General features: G+C 41.6%; 1 protein-coding gene across 1 annotated transcript in view; it reads right to left on the reverse strand.

The window, feature by feature from the left end:
• LOC309554830 (uncharacterized protein) overlaps positions 1 to 18,867 on the reverse strand; it is a 69,101-nt gene that overhangs the window by 44,578 nt on the left and 5,656 nt on the right. The window contains exons 3-8 of the mRNA XM_082256548.1: positions 14,432 to 14,560; positions 10,125 to 10,187; positions 7,421 to 7,453; positions 6,056 to 6,106; positions 3,364 to 3,480; positions 1,147 to 1,188 (exon numbers count right to left, since the gene is read on the reverse strand). Of these exons, the coding sequence (XP_082112674.1) occupies positions 1,147 to 1,188; positions 3,364 to 3,480; positions 6,056 to 6,106; positions 7,421 to 7,453; positions 10,125 to 10,187; positions 14,432 to 14,560 (435 nt within the window). The remainder of the gene's footprint in view (positions 1 to 1,146; positions 1,189 to 3,363; positions 3,481 to 6,055; positions 6,107 to 7,420; positions 7,454 to 10,124; positions 10,188 to 14,431; positions 14,561 to 18,867) is intronic.

Below are 18,867 nucleotides of genomic sequence, written 5' to 3' on the forward strand. Positions count from 1 at the left end.
TAGATGGAGCCTTTTTAATCTCCTATAATTGGTAGTTTTTCTGTTTTTAAATAAGATTGAATAAATATAATTTATTTTTTGATGTGTATATAGGTATTAACATGTCTATTATTCTTTTTTGCTTCCTTATTGGTGCAACTAGTAATGCATTTGCACTTTACAATAGGCTAACACTGCACATTGAGGTAGCAATAAGATTGCTCCTTCCCTTACATCGTCATGTGCATGTGTGACACTTCCGCCCTCACTTCTTCTGATTGGTCTCTGGTGCGGATGCGTCACCACCTCTGGGGGATTTATTGGTGTGATAGCAGCGTCCGGTAACCACGCTCCGGACGACGTCACGTATGACAAAACCGGTCGGGCGGTACCGGATGCACAGCTGTCACGCCCCATAGACGCCGGCTTTTTGACTTACACACGCGGGACGCCGCGGTCTGCCTTGTCTTTTTATGTGCCTGCTCCAAGCCGGCTCATTGTAAGTGCAATCTGTTAATAAACGTCTTATGTGTTTTTAATGGGATTACGCTATGTGCCTCTCATTTCCCTCCATACACATGTGATATCATCCTTGGAGTCCATAAGCCACACATGGTGTAGCAGAGCATTCTTGATTTCCTGGTTCCTGTAAGATGTGTTACACTGGGTCCTACATCTAAGCGTGTGTGGCCGTTCCATTAAGTTGGAGGCCTCAGCTTCTGGTAAGCTGCCACTTTGACTGTACTATCACGGGTGTATTCCTACCTTATCTTAGGATTCAAGCCTCCCGCTCTGACATCACCTTTCTGGGACTTGTGCTTTGTTATTGGATCACTTATGAACTTTTTTGATTTGTGTTCATTCGTTTAATCACATTTTCACTGATTTACTTATCTCTTATCTTACTTATCTCTTATCAATTTTTTGTGTATTCAACTCTACTTATTTTATACACTGTATGGTTATACCATATTTGTTAGCGCTGCACTATTTTCGTTTTATATTTTGTTGATTTGCTATTGATCAAGTGTTTCCAGCTGCTTTCACCATCACAATTTTGCACATTCACAATTTTGCTTGCTAGTTTAGCGCAGGATTTTTTTGATTTTTATTTGACTTTTATATATCAGCTCTGTAGTTTGTATATGACACTGTAGTGCTACTTACCATTCCTTTTAATGTCTGACAGTTGATTGGAGATACTGGGATCTAAAATTAAATCATAATATATATATATATATTTATATATTTAAATCAATTAGTTCACACAAAGTATGCCTGTATCCATTTTCAGATAAGCCTGTTGATAAAGCGGAGTTCCACTCAAAAGAGGAACTTACGCTTATCTGTCTCCTCCAACCCCCCCCCTCTGGTGCCACATTTCGCACCTTTCAGGGGGGGAGCGGGTACCTGTTTATGACAGGTACCCTGTCCTCACTTCCGTTGGACCTCACCGCGACGAGGCTCGTGAGAGTTTCAGGCCCCCTACTCCTCCCTCTGCTTCGTGGCCAATTACCGAGCGCAGAGCTCTTCGCCTACCGGCAATGGCGGGGCGGTATCTAACAGCCAATAGAAACATCAGCTGCGATGCCGACATATTAAAAGTCAGCAGCTACAGTATGTGTAGCTGCTGACTTTTTAATTTTTGGAGGGGGGGGGGGGCAGAACTCCGCTTTAATATCAAATCACTGTTGCACAAATGTAGGTCCATTGCAGTTTTTAATTCTTCCCTATATATATTTTGTAAGAAAGATATTATATTTTTCGAGCGACCACTGTACACATTCATCATTCCATCTGAACTCTATGAGTCAGCTGAGTCATTGCTATTAACTTTATTTGGAAAGTTTGTATATAACCATCCTTACAGATGTACAGTCATTACCTAAAGAATAAGTCCAGGCAAAACCTAATTAATGCTAAACCTACTCTGTGCCACATTCTAAACCTAATCTATTTAACCCTGTAAAGCAAAAATAACTGTACTTACCTATTCTGCAGCTGATCTGGTCCAGTCCCACGCTGAGCTGTCAGTGGCAGCTTTAGCATGGAAGCGAGTGCAGGAAAGGCAATCGACAATGGAAGCCCTATAGTAATCAATGGGTGACGTCACTTCACATTCATTTCACAGCCGTTGTCAGTCTTCTCCTGCACAGAGCTTCCATCTCTGGAGACCAGACCAGATCGGCTGCAGAATAGGTAAGTATAGTGATTTTTGCTTTACAGGGTTATATAGATTAGTCTTAGACTGTGGCACAGAGCAGGTTTACCGTTAGTTAGGTTTTACCTGGATTTATCCTTTAAAGGAAGAAAAGCTTAACTATGTCTATTCTTAAAATATTCCTTCCTATTATGCCTAACCCATATAAATAAAATGTGTATACTTACCTATTTTTTATTTGCTCTGGTCCGGTCACGTAAACCCGCAGCTTTAGCTATCCTGTGAGTGGCTGCTGCAGGAGGAGGGAGGGAGCACCGACAACAGTTGGGCTATGAGAGCCTATGGGTGGCATTGTGGCTCCCGGAATTCCAAGCTGCAGAATCACATGACCGTAATGCAGCAAATTAAAAATAGCTAAGTGTACAGATCTTTTTTTATACAGGTTAGGCAAGATTGGTAGGGAGAAGGGATCATTTTTAAGAATAGTTAGACCTAGGTTTTTTCCCCCATTTTACGCTTGAAAATAGGTCACGTCCCAGTGCTGTTTATTTCTTCCTGACACTAACTACGGCTGAGTTCTGCTCTGTAACTTGGTGTTAAGGAAAAGCAAAATAATTACTTGGACCAGATTTGCACATAATTATTTAATTAAATACATAAATATATATCTTACAAAACCTGTTATTTACTGAGACTGTATTAACTATTATAATAATTAACCCAAATTTGTTTTACAACCCTTATGATTTGCTGTCCAACATGGCTAGGCCAAGGTTGAGGCATTAGAGGCCCCCTGCAGCATGCGCTATGCTGGGGTGGTTAGCTGGGAAGAGAGCCTCTCCTCCCTTTAAATTGCCCAGCTTCCTCCTGCACTACAAGACAGATCAATCCTTCAAATGACACCGGTAGAAAGTAGTTCTCCCAGTGCACTCACCAGAGCTTCAATGTCAGCGTGACCACTGTCCACCACTCCCAATAAACAGAGCTTAATGGACCAACTGTTAGAGTGACATCTGTGCTCTCCTAGTGTAATCTGCAGTTCTGGAATGTCGGTGTGTCACCCCAATGCTTTTGCCCTCAGGTTCTCTTCTAAATAAAAATTACTTTGTTTATTTTATTTGAAATCTATTCATAGTCTAATCTACAGTGGTCTGAATCCATCATTAAAACCCTGAGCATAGTAACGATTAGATATAGAAATTTGCTTTTAGAACAATACTCACAATAGATGAACATAATGCTGGCTATAAGTGTGAACATCAGTAATATAAGAATGAAGCACATCACCAAGACTAATTTCATCCATCCTGATCCATTATTCTTTTTACTGATTGGTGCATCTTAGAGACAAAGAGATGAAATGTAGAGATTAGTAATTCACTGACCCAAAATATGTAACAGTCCAACCAATCCAGATAGAATAAATGAAGATAGATTTCCATCAGCCAAAATCCTCAACACCTCTTCTCTTTACTTACTCATTGCAGATCGTTATGTTCCTACTGTGTACATACCAACCTGCAGTGCTTTTTTTTCCTCTACAGCTCCACTGTCACATTTCAGTGATAGTGAGTCCAGCCCTTGTAGGTCACCAACTCGGTGTTCCCCAGGGCATAGAGTCTAAGCCTCAGCCTGCTTCTTCATCAGGGCCCCTGATGGTGGGGATGGACTTGCAGCAAGCATGAACCAGATCACAGCCACCAGGCACACCCAGCTGAAGATGTGAAGACCACTCGCATGAGCAGGGTACACACTGCAGAAGACAGAAGAAAATCCAGGAAACAAGCTGAGGTCAAGGCGGGTGGCAGGCAAGCACAAACAGTAGACAAAGCCGAAGTCAGGAGTCAGATACTGAATACATGTAATAGTAAGCAAACATGAGCTCAGAGAACTAGGAAGTTGCTCAGGCAACACAGGCTGCACTGAGCATGTCTTATATAGAGAAACAAACTGAGCGGCAGGCCAGGAAGTGAAAGAATGGAAAGGAAATATAAACCCACAGAATAGCTGGTAACACCCATAGGTGAGCACACAAGTCACACAACACATGTGAATGGAATCACAGGTCTAGGAGAAGAACAGCAGGAAGGTGGTAAGAATTACACAGGCAGGAACACTGCAGGCTAAATCATGACATACACTATATGGGCAAAAGCTTATGGACACCGGACTTTTACACCTATTTGCGCCTTCACACCCCTGGAAGGGCTTCGTACAAGGATTTGAAATAGGTCTGTGGAAATTTCTGTCAATGCAGCCAAAAGAGCATTTGTGAGGTCAAGTACTGATGTTGGATAAGAAGATCTGGCTCACAATAGGTGTTCCATTATATTTTAAAGATGTTCAGAAGGGAAGTATAGGTGTGATGGTAAGTTGTCCAAATGATGTATAATAATATCAAACCATAATGGGAATTGCACTGCACTATGACCACATGGGGTGAGCAACCATTACAGGAATTCTAATTACACACCTATGGCCAGCTGTACATAATTCTAAGTGCACTACTGATTTTTTTAATGCCCCTTTTAGTAGAGTATTGAAAGCTTCAAACCTGTATTAATATTTTGTTACTGTCTGTGTTCCTGGTCCACTAAATTTTTGGCTATAGAGGGTGTAAATCTCTCTAAAGCTCACCACACATGTTACAAACTGAATATATTTTCTCCTTTAGACCTACCAACAACTATGCAGTGCAAGTGCCTACCTGATTAGATGTAAATGTATTAGATAGATAAGGTAAGTCCTCATATTACATTGTTTTGGTAAATCTAAAGTTGAATGTGCAAAAATTGTATAATCAGATTGTAACATGTAAGAAAACACTGTGTTGTAGAGGTAAAACAGATTATACCCTTGGTCATTTTAAGTTGTCATTGGGGCAGAAAGTGAAATTAAATACCCCCAGAAAAAGCAGTAATTAAAAACTGACAGAGATGCCAGCCCTTCCCTTACTCCATCTCCAAAGCTAAGAAAAATTGAATGGAAACTAAAAGCTAAAATGTCATCTAAGGCCATTTTTTTCCCTTCTTTAGCAATCCTTCCTAATAAATAATGCGTGTTTACCTTTACCTGGGTATTCTTCAGCCAGCATTCTTACTTTATCAGATAAAAAAAACTCACTCTCAATCAAGGTAACAGTTGCCTATTAAAAAATTGCAGAAATTCCATCATTTCTAATGCCTCTAGGACTGTAAGGGTGTGCACTAGAGGTTGAACCATCCCAGAGATATCAGTGTCTCTCTTTCCTCTCCCTTTATACTGTATTGTTTTTTTTTTTTTTTTGTAGTCGGATGTTTGGCTAAGAAAGTGAGAGAAACACTGACTGCAGCTGCTACCCTGCTGTGCTGAACTGGTTTACAGCTATTTCTGCCGAGCAGGAGAAGTTTAATAGACCCAGTCAGGCAGCACTGCACTGTGGGAACTGTAGTCCAGTGGAGAACTGCATTTCCTAGTAGAAGATGGCCAGGAGAACTGCATTTCCCAGTGGGAGATGGCCAGAAGGAGGGGAAAGAGCTGCATTTTCCCAGACTGCAAAGGACACAACTTCCTCTTGCCATGAGGAAGACTGGAGAGTGCACATTGCTCTCCAGTGCACACCACCATTGAGTGTTGAGCTTGGGAATGCCGACAGTTAGAGTCACCTGGGTGCAGAGCAGAGAGTGGACTGGTCATTGTGTGTAACTGGATGTTGAGCTGCAATAATGCTGGGACTGGTGAGCTGCTGCTATAGGGATTTGCTATCTGCTGCTAGAGAGACTAAGCCCTTTAGGAACTGATCATACAGCCATATAATAGCCCTACTGCTGTCTGCAGGCTTGACTGGGATAAGTCAAGTAGTGGATGTTTATGGATTAGGTTTGTAGAAAAAGGAAATTGCTTAGTGTCACTTTAAGATTTATACTAGTGTCTTACCTGGCAAGTCCTTAAATGCTGCATTTACAGCTGCAGATGAGAAATCGAGCCCTTAAAAAAAGAGTAAAGAAAGCTGTATTTATGATGTATATGTACTGAATATATAGTAACCAATGCAACACGTCAAAGCCATCCCATTGCATTCATCTATACACAATGGGCCACATTTATCAGTGTCTTATACACGTCATTACACCTGCTCTGCAACATTTCACAAAGAACATTGCACTGTGACATGAGTCTCCGGTGGGGTTAACCACAAATAGAAGATTAGATAAATAGACAGATGATTATTCCGACACTCCTGTCCACCTAGAGGTAGGGTGTTACAGTATAAATGGCCAAAGTCATTTTTCACGAATGTTTGCTCATATTTCTCCAAGATAAGACAAGCGCCTTCTAATAAACATACACATCCAGCTGTAAGAATCATGCATGTTTATAGAACGATCTTTCATAAGAAATCCTTAAATTAACATAGATTGGATGGAACACGAACATGGATTGTATATGAACAACATAGATCATTTCTTATTTCAGACACCTTGGTAAATGAGAACGTAAATATAGTATTTAAAAATTGGACTGAGACATGTAAATCAATTCTTTATGCCCCTGCACAGTTCTGCACACCAGTGATCACTTGTTTATAGCCCAGACACAACCTAAATTAAGAGTAAACTTTCATGTATGAATTTTACCTACAGTAAATATCTCCACCACTCAAAAAATATTTACTATAGATGCAGTCGGTGATGTCACCGGTGCATGCGTTCTGAAGGAATGGCATGGGTTTGCCGTAAACAAGGACTCCGGCGCGGCATTCATATTGCCAAAGCCTGTGATCCCGGAAAGAAAATGGAAGCACCTTTAATGGTGACAGCATGCCACTGGAGGGCTTCATTTTCAAGTAAGGCTGTCATAATGTGCTAGTATGCAATGCATACTAGCACATTAAGCCCAGAGCCCGATTTGTTTTTATTTTTTTATGCGGTTTACTACTGTTTTTAGTAGAGAGCCATCTACCCAACTTGCACAACAACTGATAACAAGAGTTTATAGATACAATGATTGCATGATGGAATCATTTGCATGTCACTGCTATAAATATTTTATCTTTAAAACACTACATACATTTTTCAGTGCTTATAAGAAACGTTAGCAGCTGGTGGAATCGATATTAAAGAGAACTCATCACATTGACCTTCATGGGCAAAGCACAAGTTTGATTTAACAAATGAGTGCTTCAACCTGTCAACAGTAATGCAAAACTTGAGATTGGAGATGGCCTCTGGCCTGTACAGATACACCTTTCTCAGTCACTTCATTTCTGTTCTTCTACAGAAATCCAGGGCAAGTACTTACCTATACTAGGTGGCTGAAATGATAGTCCTGTTCCTAATGGAAAAACATCAGAAATTCAGTAATATATACACAGATTAAAGCATATCATATACAAAAATATAATATATTACAGCTTGCTAGGCTGTAGACATGGTGGCTGCATTAGTTCTCTTTTTTCAGATTTCTGTTCCCTTGTTTTCACCTGGAAATCTAGTAACAGACGTGCTATAATCATGGCCAATCCCCATACTGTATCTGTGGAGGAGCACTGTTGTCACATTTTCACTTCTCATTTTTATCATAACATATGTGGAGGTGTTCTCTAGTCCACAGAGCAGGGGAGGACTGGGAAGGGGGGCAGGGTGGCAATCGCCCCCCGGGCCTCTCTGATGCCAGATAAAAAGGCTGCAATTAGGGCTGCATTAATGTATGGGCCAGACACTGTATACAGCTGCTGGTCGCCGCTACATACTGTTACATTTGCAGAGCTGCAGCGGAGCGGTATGAGTGTGCAGAATACGCTCCTGCACCCGGCTGGCACAATACTAACACAGTAACTTTCCTGTCAGGCATAGTGATCTTCACCCGACAGGAGCTTCCTAGGACTCACCTGGCGTGATGTCATGTATTTTTGTTAAACCTCCTTTGTTGCTATTAATATTAAATTATGTTACCACATTGCATCATGTTTGTCTTGCTTCATAAAATCAATATCCGTTAGAAAACCAGGTGGGCACGGATGGTGAGCTGATTCAATGGTTCAATGGGCCACTTGACCAGTCTTGCCCCCCAGGCCTAAGGCTGCCAGCCCTCCCCTGCCACAGAGACAGATTCAAGTAACTGATAGCAGTGCAGAACAGACAGAGGGCACGGGAACTTAAAAGCTCAATAGGTTTCTGGCAGGTTCAATCGTCGTTATCTCATTTTAGGAACAGATATAATACAACAAATCCAATGGTATATAAAACACCACCAATGGTATATTTAACAGAACAAAAGGGAGCAAATAAGAAAAGTTTGTTAGGGTTCTTATGATTTACATACACTTTAAAGTTGTAAACCACTGGTTGTTTTTTTTTTTTTATTTTTGGTTTTTTTTTTAGGACCTGCAAGGTAAAGGTATATTGTACTAGTATGCATCGCACACTAGTACATTAAGTGAAACTTACCTGAAAACTAATCCCTCCAGCGAGGCAGCGTCCATCCTCACCCAGTCTTTCTTCTGGATCCATGGACTCCCGCTATGTGACAGGCCAGAGCCGTGATGACGTCACTCCTGTGCATGTGCGGGGGAGCTGTCATTCCTGGCACAGGTATCTGAAGGAACGGCACGGGCGGCCGTTCCTTCAGATCGCACGGGTGCCGTTGATGTCATCTGCTGCATGCAATGTAAATATCTCCTAAACGGCGTATGCTCAGGAGATATTTACATTACCTATAGGTTAGCCTTATTATAGGCTTACCTATAGGTATAGATTATGCACAGAAGTTTACTTCCCTGTTTAAAGAAGCAACGAACCAATAATGTATATTTTATATGTAAAATGACATACTGTATGTATATAGTATGTAACATTTTTGCTACCTACAAAACATATTTTGACCCTTTATATTAAAGCAGTATTAAACCCAAAAGCAAAAGTTAAAATAGGTAATAAAGTAATAAAAAATAAAGTAATATATTGCAGCTTTCCAGTTTTTAGATATGCTGACTTCAATAGTTTGCTTTTTTTTTTCTGATCGTTTTCCTTTATTTTCACCTGGTAATCTGGCCAGTAAGGGTCCTTTGACAAGGGCTTTCTGCCCGGGGGACTCTGTTATGCTCAGCGGGGATCGATCTGCTGATCCCCGCTGAGCAGGGGGATGACAGCTCCGTCTCCGCTTCCTTTGCAGAGACAGACATGTCAGATCCCCGCTCTCTATGGGAGATCGGATAAAAAACGGACCGCCTGTCCGTTTTCATCCGATCCGATCCACCAGACGGATAGAAAATAGGGTTTCCATCTGTCTGGATTTATCGGACAGGATCAGATCGGATAGCAGCGGGTGTCAGCGGACATGTCACCGCTGACATCCGCGGCTCCTTAGAGGTGCATGGAGCATCCGATCAGGTCCACCTGAAAAACTGACGGGCGGATCTGATGGGAAAGCCCGTGTGAAAGGGCCTACATAGCAGGACCGAATGATCTGTGCTGTTACACAGGGGAGAGGACAGGCGGCTTTGTTTACATTAGCCGCCTGCCTTTCTCCCGCTGTAAACCGGATGTCCGCCAGTCACTCGCGCGGGGGGATCTGTGACCGAGCTTTGCCCGTGAGGGGCTGACTGCCGACGTAAATCATCGTTAGGCAGTCGGCAGGTGGTTAATAAAACCTACAGAAGAACTTGTTATTTTGGGTTACTGGACTAGTGTGTTTAAAGCGGTAGTATACTCCGCTATTTGACTTTTACCTACAGATAAGCCTATAATAAGGCTTACCTGTAGGTACAATAAATATCTCCTAAACCTGCACGGTTTAGGAGATATTCAACCTGCATGCATCCGCTGACGTCTGCGGCGCATGCGCTCTGAAGGTCCGGCGGACCTTCAGAGCTCCTTTTGCTGGAAAGTGAATCGTCATCGCGGCTCCGGCCACTCACAGCAACTGATATGATGGGAAAATAATCACTTAGCAAACATTATGAGTATAGAATAAGCTATATCATTAGATATATAATTATGTATACTTTTACCTGATGCCACATTAGGATGATTCTGATTTAGACTCAAATTCACAGGTTTAGGCAAACCTAAAAAACAAGTTAAAAAAACAGATCAATAATAAAATGTGAACAGGTACTGTATAGTTATCTAGTTATTGTTTTAAAAAAGTCTGATGTTCATCAAGTTCAGTCTCTCTTCCACATATTTGGTCCAAAGCAAAGCAAAACAAAACCCCCTGAGCAACTGTTGCCATTTTTTTTTGAGGCAAAAATTTCTACCTCCTAGCATTTTTTTTTAACATTCATTCTGCTTTAACCACTTTAAGACCGGAATGATTTGCCCCCTTAATGACCAGGCCCTATTTTGCAATTCGGCACTGCGTTAATTTAACAAGCAATTGCGCGGTCATGTGACACTGTCAGAGATGTATAGTAACGAAGTAGAACTACTTAAGTACTGCACTTAAGTACCGAAATGCGGTATCTGTACTTTCCTAGAGTAGAATTTTTTCTCCTACTTCTACTTTTACTTCACTACATTTTTTCGATGATTTCGATACTTCTACTCAAGTATTTTTTTTTTGTGCTGCATAGTTACTCGTTACTTTTAAAAAAACTACCACTGCCAGAACAGTAGATGGCAGGTTGCATAAAGCTCAAAAAAATGTGTATAATGTCATTTGTAAATCAGCGCATACGAAAATAAAGGCTGTGTATAATAAAAGCTGCTATACCAAATCTTTCCAATAAAAAAAAAATATGAAACAAATAAATGGTGCTACAGCGCTTAAAGTGCATCAAGAAACTACTAACAAACACAGGTTAATCATTTGAATAAATCATTTGAAATAATAAAAACAATATGATGTTCATACTTTTGACTTCTTTCTTTAATAACTACATAACACAGTACTTGTACTTCTACTTTCAGTACTTGAGTAGAAATTTTTTTTCAAAACTACTGGTACTTTTTACTTTTAGTACTTAAGTAGCAATTTTTTTGAAAAAACTACTTGCAATACTTAAGTAAAAAAAATGTTGAATACTTTAGTACTTCTACTTAAGTAACTTTTTCTGCGAGCACTTCTACTTCTACTCAAGTAATTTTTTGATCGAGCACTTGTACTTTTACTCAAGTAGAAATTTCGAGTACTTTATACAAGTCTGGACACTGTACCCAAATAAAATTGATGCCCTTTTTTCCCACAAATAGAGCTTTCTTTTGGTGGTATTTGATCACCTGTGCGATTTTTATTTTTTTTGCGCTTTAAACAAAAAAAGTGACAATTTTTTTAAAAAAAAAAAACAATATTTTTCACATTCTGCTATATGACATTCTCAAAAAAAAAATGTAAAAATGTAAAAATCTAAATATTTTTGGTAAAAAAAAAAAATCACAATAAGCGTATTTTGATTGGTTTGCACAAAAGTTATCGCGTCTACTAACTACGGCAAAGATTTATGTAATTTTTGTTTTTTTGGTTTTTTTACGTCGCGACATTGCGACGGACAGAGCGGACCCCTGACTGATATTTTTGACACTTTTGGGGGGACCAGTGACATTACTACAGTAATCAGTGATAAAAATATGCACCGTTACTGTAATAATAACACTGGCAGGGAATGGGTGATCAAGGGGTGATCAAGGGGTTAAATATGAGCTTAGGGGAGTGATTCTAACTGTGGGGGGCGGGGCTTCGGAAATGAGTATAGAGACATGTGTTCCTATATAGAAGGATCACATGGGCTCTATGATCATTGCAAGGAGTAGAACGGTCAGCTGTGTTTACAACAGCCGACCGTCCTTCTCTCTCAGCGGGGAACAATCGCGGGTATCAGGCGGCAATCAGAGCCGCCTGACACACCCATCGGCTTCCCTGCTGATGAGCGGGGGGTGGGGGCGTGCCACCGGCGGTGCGTGCTTGCCCCCTAGCCTCCTAAGAGCAAGTGATGTATACCTACGTCACTTTGCCCAGGAGCGGCTGCCTGCCATGTGGCGTGCTCCCACCCCCGCTCAGTATATCTGCGGTGGGCGGTCGTAAAGTGGTTAAGGCCTCATGCGCACTGGGGCACTTGGAGTTTGACTTTTTATTAGCCTTTTAAATGCCCCTTTATGTTAGCCTACATGGTCATGGACACATACAGTATATTAAAAGTATTGGGACGCCTGCCTTTACACGCACATGAACTTTAATGGCATCCCAGTCTTAGTCCAAAGTGTTCAATATTGAGCTGGCTCACCCTTTGCAGCTATAACAGCTTATTCCGGGGGCACCCAAGCAGGCGCGCTCCCAACCCACAGCTCTGTGTCCATTTACACACTGAGCCGTGGCTCGGCCCTGTCCTCTCCGTCTCCTGATTTGCTCACTGGCTGTGATTGACAGCCGTAGCAGCCAATGACTAAACCTTGTGGACAGCCTTCCCAGAAGAATTGAAGTTGTTGTAGCTGCAAAGAGTGGGCCAACTCATTATTGGAGCCTACAAACCAATACTGGGATGCCATTAAAGTTCATGTGCATATTAAGGCAGGCGCCCCAAAACTTTTGACAATATAGTATAGATATTACAGGCGTATTAGAAAATGTAACATGCCTAAACTCACATCTGTTCTTTAAAAATGAATGCCTAGATACAACAGAACGAAGGGATTGCTGCTGGAGACAATTCTAAGAAGAAACAGTTTGGTGTGAATCCAAGTGACATATGAACAATTGAGAACATATGAAACCACTGACAGATTTGAACCATTGGTGCATCTCTACCCTTGCGGTCCAGACCTAAAGTGTGTCCTTGTCCCTTATAGTACGATACAAATACACATTGTCTTAACAAAATTAACCCTATTTCTGAAGAAGCTATCTGCAAATGCATCAAAATAGAGCAGCCACCCCTGTATTGTGCTACGTGAAAACTGTATTATGTAAGAACAAGATTTGTGTTAAAAGCTTGACGGGACTACACCCTAATGTAGCAAATATTGTAAGTATATATACAAGGCATTAGACACATAACAGTCCTACTGTACAGGTTCAGATGGTGTGTAAGTTCTTTTCAATTGCAAATATTTTAACGTTCATCAAAAAAAATCAATAAAAATATTTTTGTCTGGCACCAAGAAAGTCTCACTGAAATAAATATTGTATATTTTTGGTATTGTAACGGATGCTCACCAACCAAGCCATTTGGCGTACAACAAACATTTGAAAAGCACGCATGGCTGTATGTGTTATTTTTTTTTTTTGTGTGTGTTAAAGTATAATGCCTTGTACACACGCATCGATTATTGGCCGGGAATTTTCGGCCAACGTCCGGTCGGCCAATTTTCGGCTTGTTAGTATGATGCTTTCGACAATCGACTCCGACTTTTCGGCCGAATAAAATCTGGTGTGCAGGTTATAAACTTTTTTTTGGCCGTCCACACAACGGCCGATTGTGTTGACGGTACAGATTTCGGCAGACAAAAATCTGATGAGCAAGACTGGGCATGCTCAGAGAAGAAAAAACAAACGGAAAGTAAACCAGCACATGACATCACTTCTGAAGTAGATTTTTGTTGGCCAAGAAAATTAGTGTGCAGTCTAGGCACATTCCAACCAACAAAACACCACTCTGGACAAAAGTCGGATGATCGGTCGTCCGATAATCGTTGCGTGTGTACGAGGCATTAGATTAGGTGCTTTTATCCATTTGTATACTTTTGTCAGAGAAGGCAATTTCTTATGTCTAAGGATAATGCTCTTGATACACCTTTCCATTTAAATGCATGTGCTTCCATTGTTGGGGACTCACAGAATGTAGAGTTGGGACCACAGATAATGGGGGTGCCTTGTCAGGGCTTTGTGGCTTACGCATGTATTTGCAAAGGTATGCAACTAAACCCCTGTTTTTAACGCATACTGTGAGACAGGTCCGTTTGGTTGGTCGCAGGCTGGTCGATAAGGAGAGCTTGAAAAACTTTTTGTGTCTTGTTATAATGCTCTTGATCACATTTAATCATTTTTTAAACTTTAAAGAAGACACTGCCCGTGGGTCCTTTCACAACTGTTCATTAAGAAAGTTTAAAACTAAAAAATCAATGATCCTTTCCCAGTAATGAATTCAAAGCTTTGCCCACACTAGTTACAGATAATGTGCATTCATGCACATGTGCCATTTTATGCAAGCACTAGCACATAGCTGCATACAAGCAGCCTTATCCATTCATGTCTATGAGCGACTGTATGCAGCACCAGGAGCTCCCAAATACCAAAATACACTACTTTGTTCACATTGAACTGAAGAATGCGCCAATGAGAATGAGCCCTAACAACAGAAATAGTAATAATAATCACTTTTTAGATGAAGGTCTTCATTTTTGCCAGTGGTATTGATCTTCTTCTCTCGGGCTGGTACAGCCGGCATCCTGCTAAGGTCACTTGCATTCTCATAATCATCATCATCATCATCGACTATGTTGCATGCTGAGGATGAACAGACATTGGGAAAAATGTATCTTTTAAATTAGTTAAGATACATAGCAAGCTGTCTCTCATTTAGCAAAGTCTATGCAACAGTTTATGGGTGTAGTTGCAACCCCTGTACTTGAAATTCTGCATAACTGAGACAGGATTGAAAAGGTCTGAGGAAGACAAAGTTAGGTTTTTCCCAACATTCTACTTTAAGCTGAGACACAATTTCCCCCTAAAGTGCTGCCAGCATTAGAGTTGTTGGTTCAAATCCCAACCTCAGCAATTCCTGCCTGGAGTTTGCATGTTCTCCCTGTGCCTTCAAGGGTCTCCTCCAGGTACACCGGTTTCCTCCCACACTCCAAAGACATGCCTAGTAGGTCAATTGGCTGCTGTCTAAACTGGCCCTGGTACACTATATTGTCAAAAGTATTGGGATGCCTTTACGTGCACATGAACTTTAACGGCATCCCAATCTTGGTCTGCAGGGTTTAATATTGAGTTGGCTCACCCTTTGCAGCTATAACAGCTTCAACTCTTCTGGGAAGGCTGTCCACAAGGTTTAGGAGTGTGTCTATGGGAATGTTTGACCATTCTTCCAGGAACGCATTTGTGAGGTCCAGGACTGTTGTGGACAAGAATGCCTGGCTCGCAGTCTCCACTCTAATTCATCCCAAATTTGTTCTTTAACCACTTTACCACCGGAGGATTTTGCTGTCTTCCGTCCAGGCCACTTTTTGCGATTCAGCGCTGTGCGACTTTAACTGACAATTGCGCGGTCGTGCGACGCCGTACCCAAACGAAATTTACGTCCTTTTTTCCCCACAAACAGAGCTTTCTTTTGGTGGTATTTGATCACCTGTGCGATTTTTACTTTTTGCGCTATAAACAAAAAAATAGCGTTTATTTTGAAAAAATAACAATATTTTTAACATTTTTCTATATGAAATTCCCCCCCAAAAAAATGTAAAAATCGAATTTTTTTAAAATTTTTGGCCAATTTGTTTTCTGCTACCTATGTTTGGTAAAAAAAAAATCGCAATAAGCGTATTTTGATTGGTTTGCGCAAAAGTTATTGCGTTTACTAACTAAGGGAAAGATTTCTGTCATTTTTGGTGGGTTTTTTTTAACGCGTAATGGCGGTGATCTGCGATTTTTTTTGCGGGACTGCGACATTGCGGTGGACAGGACCCTTGACTGACATTTTTGACACTTTTGGGGGTACCAGTGACATTACTACAGTAATCAGTGCTATACATATGCACTGTTACTGTAAAAATGACACTGGCAGTGAAGGGGTTAATTTTATTGGAGAGGGAGGGGTTAATGTATGCCTGGTGCTTACTGACGTGTGGGGGGGGAGGTGACTTTGTGAGACAGGGACAGATCGGATGTCCAGCTATGCTGAACAGTCCGATCTGTCACTCCCTGTCACTATGGAGATCCGCCCGCTCTGTTTACACAGGCGGGTGGATCTCCTCACTCGATTCTCCGACGATCGGGGCAGAGCAGCGGCGATCGCCGCTGCTCCTCCCCTGGCCCGACTCCCGCTGTGAATGAAAACAGCGGGAGCGCGCCTCCGGCGGCGCGCGAGCAACGCCTACAGGGGGAGGAGTCCAGCGACGTAGGTCTACGTCGCTGGACGGGGGAGGAGTCCAGCGACGTAGGTCTACGTCGCTGGACGGGATCGTGCCACTTTGCCGCAGTACGCTCCATGTGAGCGGTGGGCAAGTGGTTAAGGTTGAGGTCAGGACTCTGTGCAGGCCAGTCACGTTCCTCCACCCCAAGCTCTCTCATCCATGTCTTTATGAACCTTGCTTTGTGTACTGGTGCACATAATTTGGTGGAGGGGGGATTATGGTGTGGGGTTTTTTTTCACAAGTTGGGCTTGGCCCCTTAGTTCCAGTGAAGGGAACTCTTAAGGCGTCAGCATACCAAGATATTTTGGACAATTTCATGCTGCCAACTTAGTGGGAACAGTTTGGGGATGTCCTCTTCCTGTTCCAGCATGACTGCGCACCAGTGCACAAACTAAAGGCCCGTACACACGATACGAAAATCGGAAGGGAAATTTCGTCCGACGAACGATCTGCCGATTTTCGGATTGTTAGTATAATGCTTTCGACAGCCGATTATGAATTTTCGGACGACAAAAACTGGATGTGCAGGCTATAAAATTTTTATCGTCGTCAACACAATGTCTAATTTTCATTTAATTAGTACAGTTTTCACCGAAAATAATCGTAAGAGCAAGACTAGGCATGCTCAGAGACGAAAGAACACATACAAAACAATTCAACACATGACATCACTTCTGAAGTAGAATTCTGTCGTATGGGAAAATTCGTATGAAAGTAACCTCTTCACTTTGGACATGAGACTAGCATGCAACAAAAAAGGGATGACAGATCGTTCGATAATCTGATCGTGTGTACGAGGCTTAAGATCGGAATGCCATTAGAGTTCATGTGCGTGTAAAGGCAGGCGTCCCAATACTTATGACAATATAGTGTATATGTATGTATGAATTATTATTATTATTATATATAGTATGAATGAGTGGGAGTTAGGGCCCTTAGATTGTAAGCTCCTTTAGGGCAGGGATTGATGTGAACACACAATATATATTTAAAGTGCTGTGTAAATTGTCAGCACTATAAAAATACCTATAATAAATTAATAAATTGATGCATAATTAGGAAGTGGCCAGGGTCAAGTTTCATTCTGTCACAGTTCTACTTTAGAGCTGCTGATGAGAGGAATGTATTAATTAAGCTACAATCTCATAGTGAACATTAAAATCTCATTATCTGTCTCACTGCTCCTGTTTAGCATGGCCTTATTGAGAATTGATAAATTAATTGCTTTTAATGACAACAGTAGCTACAGAAGTGAACCCAATGATGTTACCTTTCTTTACTTTCCTCTCTTTGATATGGAAAAAAAGTTATGTTATCTGTATAGGTTTTCTTACCACAGCCTTAAGAGCCGGTTCACATTAGCGCGACTTGTCAGGCGACTTGTCAGCCTGACAAGTCGCGCTCCCTCGCGGTCCATTGATCGCTACAGGACCCGTTCTAATAGGAGCGACACAAGTCGCTCAGACTTAGAAAAAGGGTCCTGTACTACTTCGGGGCGACCTGGAGTGACTTGCATAGACTTCCATTATGTGAAGTCCCTGCAAGTCGCTCCGAAGTCGTGGTGCAATGTAATGCACAAGTCGCCCTCGAAGTAGCAAGGAGTCGTGTCGCGCTAATGTGAACCGGCTCTTAAATGTACAGTACATACACGTAATCAGCCCCCCCCCCATATACCTTAAAAGTATTTGATCCCCTGCTGATTTTGTACGTTTGCCCACTGAAAAGAAATGATCAGTCTATATTTTTAATGGTAGGTTTATTCTTCCAGTGAGAGATAGAATAACAACAAAATATTCATAAAAACTCATTTCAAAAAAGTTATACATTGATTTGCATTTGATTGAGTGAAATAAGTATTTGACCCCTTCACAAAACATGACTTAGTACTTGGTGGCAACCACAGAAGTTAGACATTTCTTGTAGTTGGCCATCAGGTTTGCACAAATCTCAAGATGGATTTTGTCCCCCTCCTCTTCGCAGATCCTCTCCAAGTCATTAAGGTTTTGACATTTGGTGACTCAAACCTTCAGCTCCCTCCACATATTTTCTATGTGATTAAGGTCTAGAGACTGGCTAGGCCACTTCAGGACCCTAATGTGCTTCTTCCTGAGCCATTCCTTTGTTGCCTTGACCGTGTGTTTTGGGTCTTTGTCATGCTGGAATACCCATCGCTGACCAATTTTCAATACCCTGGCTGAGGGAAGGAGGCTCTCACCCAAGATTTGACAGTACATGGCCCCATCCATCGTCCTTTTGAGGCGGTAAAATTGTCCTGTCCTCTTAGCAGAAAAACACCCCCAAAAGCATAATGTGTCCACCTCCATGTTTGGGGATGGTGTTGTTGGGGTCATAGGCAGCACTCCCTTTAAGAAAGTGCTCCTAATCTCAGCTCGTTACCTGTATAAAAAACACTTGGGAGCCAGAAATCTTGCTGATTGTTAGGGGATCAAATACTGATTTCACTCATTACAATGCAAATCAATTTATAACCTTTTTACAATGCATTTTTCTGAATTTTTTTGTTGTTGTTCTGTCTCTCACTGTTAAAATAAACTTACTATTAACCACTGTAGCCCAGGAGGATTTGGCTGCTCAATGACCAGGCCCTATTTTGCGATTCGGCACTGCGTGAATTTATCGGACAATTGCATGGTCGTGCGACACTGTACCCAAACAAAATTG

The sequence above is a fragment of the Pelophylax lessonae genome (genome assembly GCF_965119305.1).
Source record: "Pelophylax lessonae genome assembly, chromosome: 4".
Lineage (NCBI taxonomy): Eukaryota > Metazoa > Chordata > Amphibia > Anura > Ranidae > Pelophylax > Pelophylax lessonae.